The sequence below is a fragment of the Solanum stenotomum genome, chromosome 6 (genome assembly GCF_019186545.1).
Source record: "Solanum stenotomum isolate F172 chromosome 6, ASM1918654v1, whole genome shotgun sequence".
Classification (NCBI taxonomy): Eukaryota; Viridiplantae; Streptophyta; class Magnoliopsida; order Solanales; family Solanaceae; genus Solanum; species Solanum stenotomum.
The window spans coordinates 40,500,816-40,505,788 of NC_064287.1; the positions used below are offsets into that span (position 1 = coordinate 40,500,816).

Genomic DNA, 4,973 nt, shown 5'->3' on the forward strand with positions numbered 1-4,973 from the left:
TCAAATTGGAGACCACAAATCGATAAACTTCAAAATCAAATCAATCGAACTGACCAATACACAAGCCTACTCTCAACCAAATAAATTAGAAAAAAGTAATGGTCCTAAGGTTCTTGCCCCTTTTATTGCTACTTAATTAATAGAACAGTTTATCTTCGAGATCATAAAAATCAGGAAAACACACATAAAATATTCACAAAATCGAAATTAATTATTCGTAATTACACCAATACATCTTGGCTCTAAATATTACCCGACCTACCCATTACATTAAGGCATTCACTAATTAGCTTGTTTGTGTGGAGACCATGGTATTGCCGACACTAATTAGTACCTAACTTCTTCTTTTTTTCGTTTTGTGTTTGATATTTGAATTAGTTCAAATATAGTTACAAAGCTACTGCTTAATACTAAGTAAAATTGATAACCTGACCAATATTTAGTAGGAACAAATTAAAATACATGTTATGTGAAAAATTCTTTATAATACTATCCTCTTTGTTTTAATTTAGTTTTCTTTGTATTAGTTTGTTTAATATTAAATATCTTTTTTTTTGGCAATTTTTAATTCTGATTTTTTATATGACATGTTTAAGATCACAAGATTAAAAGATGTTTTGATACATTCTAAATGTCTTTAGTTTGAAATCACAAGATTTAAAAAATTCTGTTACTTTCTTAAACTTCGAAAGGTACAACTAAATACATAAATATAATTTAAATCCACTCATTAAACTTGCGGGCAAAAAATGGAAGTTAACAATCATTAGTATGCTTTTTAACAAGGAAGGCATTAATTAAGTCGATATTGTGAGTGCACTATTATTTTATTTTGTCTTTAGTTAAACCATCTCAATATTCAATCATTTTTGCTTAATATAGAAAAAATAAAGCATGGTCCATGTACAGAAAGAAAATTACAAATTCATTGAACTCATTATTCAAATCCTGACTAAGTACGTGAATCATGAAAGCCATCTAAATCTCTTTCAGACAACAATATCTCCATACAACTATTCTTTTTGTTCTTCTGTCTGTTATTGCCTTTGCAATTAAATAAATCATTTAAGTTCGTAAGTATCATGGTCTGAATTTTCATTAAAGGAGATCAGAATGAATTTGATTATTTATTTTGATTTAATTTATTCGTCTTATTTTCTTAGAAGTCTGTTTGAAAAAAAGCAATGTCTCTTTTTTGACAATTTTTTATATTCAACATTTCACATAACATGCTAAGTGCACAAGATTTGCATATTACTAATTATTTAAGATCAAGATTTAAAAATTTTATTTATTTTCGTAAATTTCGTTTTTGATCAAAACAGAACAAATAAATTTCCCTAAATTAAAATGAAGAAAGTATTAAATGAAAATAACAAAGTATGGTATCGTTGATATAATGTAATTTTGACAATGTATATAATGGAAAGTAAATACACAAAGATAGAGCCGGCTAAAGCATAAGGCAAGTAAAGCAAATGCCCCAATTTTTTGAGCCCCATTTTTCCTAGTAATAGGTCTATAAATTAATTTAAAAGATAAACATTTTGAACTAAAAAAGTACAAGGTTTTTAAATTAATAAACTAAGAAAAAAACTTTAAAATAAATTTGAACAATTCGAAGTACCAATAATATATATTCATTGTGATTCCACGAGTGGAATTTAGGAAGGATACCTAGTGTAGAAAGACTATTTTTGATAAATCATCAATTCAAGAAAAAACATTTTATATTATAGATTTGAAAAATACATGAGTGGAGAAGCTATGATGAAAATCTTAAAATGAACAATAGTGACTAATAAAAATAGTAAGATAACCAAAGTAAAGGAGAAGACTTTTTATTAGTCAAACACGTGGGAATTCTTTTTGATATGATCGAGTGGTGGTGAGATTCAATCTCAAAACCTTTGTCTGCACTGATATCATGTTAAAGTGACTATCTCATATAGAAACTTAAGTTGTTAGAGAAAGTATTCTTTTATATTTAATTGTATTCTTAACATATTGAACTTAAAGAGCCTTAAATGTATAATTGGCGTACTTATAAGATGGTTTTATCTAAGAGAGCATATTCTAGTTAATCATTTCGTTGGAGATTAATATATATAGTCAACTAATTAACCCAATTGACAATCACGAAATTTGAAGTTGTCAACAAAAAATAATGATAAAAATGAACACATAATGATGGGCTTAACAAGCGTTCATATTTGGCTCATGAAATTATAATAAATGTTTGCTACAAATTGCACTAAAAATATTGAGAAAATGAATTACTTTGAGATTTGATGCACGAGATAAGGTAAAGAAAAACATAAAGAAATTAAAGTAGAACACCTTAGCCTTTAATAGAATCAAAAAGCTTCAAATACTTAATAAATAAATAGAATAAAATAAAGAGAGAAGTATTGATGAAAATATCCTGAACTTGACCCCAATTATTAATTTCGTTTCGAACTATTGACAACCTTAGAAATACCCCACTTGATTATCTAAACTTAGATACACCCCCGATCTGCCAGATGACATTGCAAGTGGTATCAAACTCTTGTAAGACCATGAGACACTTGATAAAAAGTCGAGAGAAGTAATGAAAACACCCTTAAATTTGGTGAGAATTTAGGGGTATATTTCACTCACGTCGCAAGATCGGAGGTGTACTAAAGTTTCGTTAGTCAAATAAATGAGTGTTTTTAAGACTATCAATAATTCGAAAATGAAACTAATAATTCACACAAAATTTAAGAGTATTTTAATTACTTGTGTCTCTGAAATAAAATAATAAAAAAGAGGAGAAGAAAAGGACTTGCCTCCCATTAAATGTAACAAAAGCCAGCTGAAAGGCAACCTTAAGAATCTTTTGATAAATTTAAAATGTTTTACTTTTTGGAGAATTCAATTGGAGAAAACATCGTGGGTATATATAAAAACATGTCAACGACAAGAAGTCACGTCTGTTTCTTCAAATTTTCTTAATTCTAATAATAATAAATGGTACATTTTTTGTTAGCAATGATAAGGAAAACCAAACAATATAATTATTAAATAACTAAGGTTAATTATTTGATTCTTTATTTCTTCCTCAATTATTAGTTGAGTTGGCAGAATCTTTGCTTTTGTTTATAAGCTACATTTTTTGTTTGGCTACTAATCCAAAGTTTAATTGATGTTTTTGCTACTTAATTAAAATGGGAAGACAACCTTGTTGTGACAAAATAGGACTCAAAAGGGGTCCTTGGACAATTGAAGAAGATCACAGGCTTATGAATTTCATCCTCAATAATGGTATACAATGTTGGCGTCTTGTACCAAAATTAGCAGGTAACAAATTAAATTAATAAAACACACATGTAATGTGTGGAGTTATTCTGTATAGATATCTATCGAGTGTAAATATTTATCGTTTTTACTCTATTCTTCTAGTATAGTAAGGTACTTCCTCTAGTTCATTATTCAAGAGATGTGTTGTTGAAAATTTCTTATATTTTTATATTTTCTAGGTGATAAGTTCATGAGAGTTGATTGCTCATATTTCTGATTTTACTTGAATTGTTTCTATTTTCAAGAATAATTTAAGAATAACTAAACAGGTAAAAGTAGAAAGTGGTGTTCAATTTATGTCTGTTTTTCTTCTTATTTAGGAGTATGCATTGCATGCCCTCACAAATTTAATTAATATGGACTAAAAGGAGCAGGACATAATTATTCTAAAATAACTTACCTACATTTGATATTTATACTACCTAAACAATTGATCTAATATTATCTGTTTGCACTATAAAACATAAATATTTGGATTTAATTTCTTTCTTACATTGTAAAAGAAATTTAAAAAGAATAAAGTAATATTATGTAACATAATTAATTGATGATCTTTGAAGGGCTAATGAGATGTGGGAAGAGCTGTAGATTAAGATGGATAAATTATCTAAGGCCAGACCTCAAAAGAGGAGCACTTACTGAAGCAGAGGAAGACATGATCATCAAGCTTCATTCTCAACTTGGCAATAGGTAATAACTTGCAAATCCATATTTTTGCACAATTGATGTACTCGCGTTATTTTTCAGGTTACTAATTTCACTTTTTTAAAATAATAGGTGGTCGAAAATAGCAGGACATTTTCCAGGGCGTACAGACAACGAAATCAAGAATCATTGGAATACAAGAATCAAGAAGAAGCTAAAATTTCTTGGCATAGACCCTCTAACTCACAAGCCAATTGAAGAGATTAATAATGATGATATTAAGCAACAAGTTAGTGAAGAGATTAATGAAAAGGTGATGCCAGAAAAAACTTTAGAGTATACACAAGAGCAACAAAATTCAACATCTAGTTCAAGCATAAATGAGAGTAATTTGGAAATGTTCCAAAATTCACATACTTTGGATATGTATTATCCAGGAGTTGAAGATCCTTTCCAAAATTGGATAGCTAGTCCAATTCATAATTGGGATCTTTTCGACAACTTACAAGATAATTTTCTATGACGTCCAACAAAAATTCAATCTTTCAAAAATATTTAGTTTTTGAAGAATCATATACACTCGTGTGTATGACTGCATTTTTAGAGGATTCGAGCGAGTAGCATAAGCTTCCACTACAAGTTGAGTATATTGACATATCTATTCGATTCAATTGTACAATCCAGGCCTGATCATCAACATTCTTTTTTTTTTCTCTTGGTATTTGTTGGATGAATGGTTCTATAGTTTGTTTGAATAAAAATATTAATGATGTAACCTAGAATATCTTTGCCAGCCACAATATTTGTCTTTAACCTGACAGCTATATTTTATATACATATAAACGTATGAAATATAAATGAACTACTCTACTATACAATAAAGTGAAATCGAGCGCATAATTAGTTACGTCAAAGAAATGTACAATAACATACCTAGTGAAATTTCACTATATTACCTCGTAGAGGCCAAAGTCTGTTTCTACAGAATCCTCCGCTTATGTGCA

The 4,973-nt window shown here is 28.6% G+C and overlaps 1 protein-coding gene across 1 annotated transcript; it reads left to right on the forward strand.

Moving 5' to 3' along the window:
* The first annotated feature begins 3,186 nt into the window (after positions 1–3,186).
* On the forward strand, positions 3,187–4,680 carry LOC125867711 (transcription factor MYB20). Its single transcript, XM_049548278.1, has 3 exons — positions 3,187–3,324; positions 3,885–4,014; positions 4,102–4,680. Exons 1-3 carry the CDS (start codon positions 3,192–3,194, stop codon positions 4,490–4,492), a joined length of 654 nt encoding a protein of 217 aa, XP_049404235.1. The 5' UTR covers positions 3,187–3,191; the 3' UTR covers positions 4,493–4,680.
* The last annotated feature ends 293 nt before the right edge of the window (positions 4,681–4,973 follow it).

Excerpts from the sequence above, each read along its gene's own strand:
- LOC125867711 (XM_049548278.1), top strand. The coding sequence starts at position 3,192 with ATGGGAAGACAACCTTGTTGTGACAAAATAGGACTCAAAAGGGGTCCT. Across the intron at positions 3,325-3,884 it reads TCTTGTACCAAAATTAGCAG|GGCTAATGAGATGTGGGAAG; the intron begins GTAACAAATTAA and ends TGATCTTTGAAG. Across the intron at positions 4,015-4,101 it reads CATTCTCAACTTGGCAATAG|GTGGTCGAAAATAGCAGGAC; the intron begins GTAATAACTTGC and ends TTAAAATAATAG.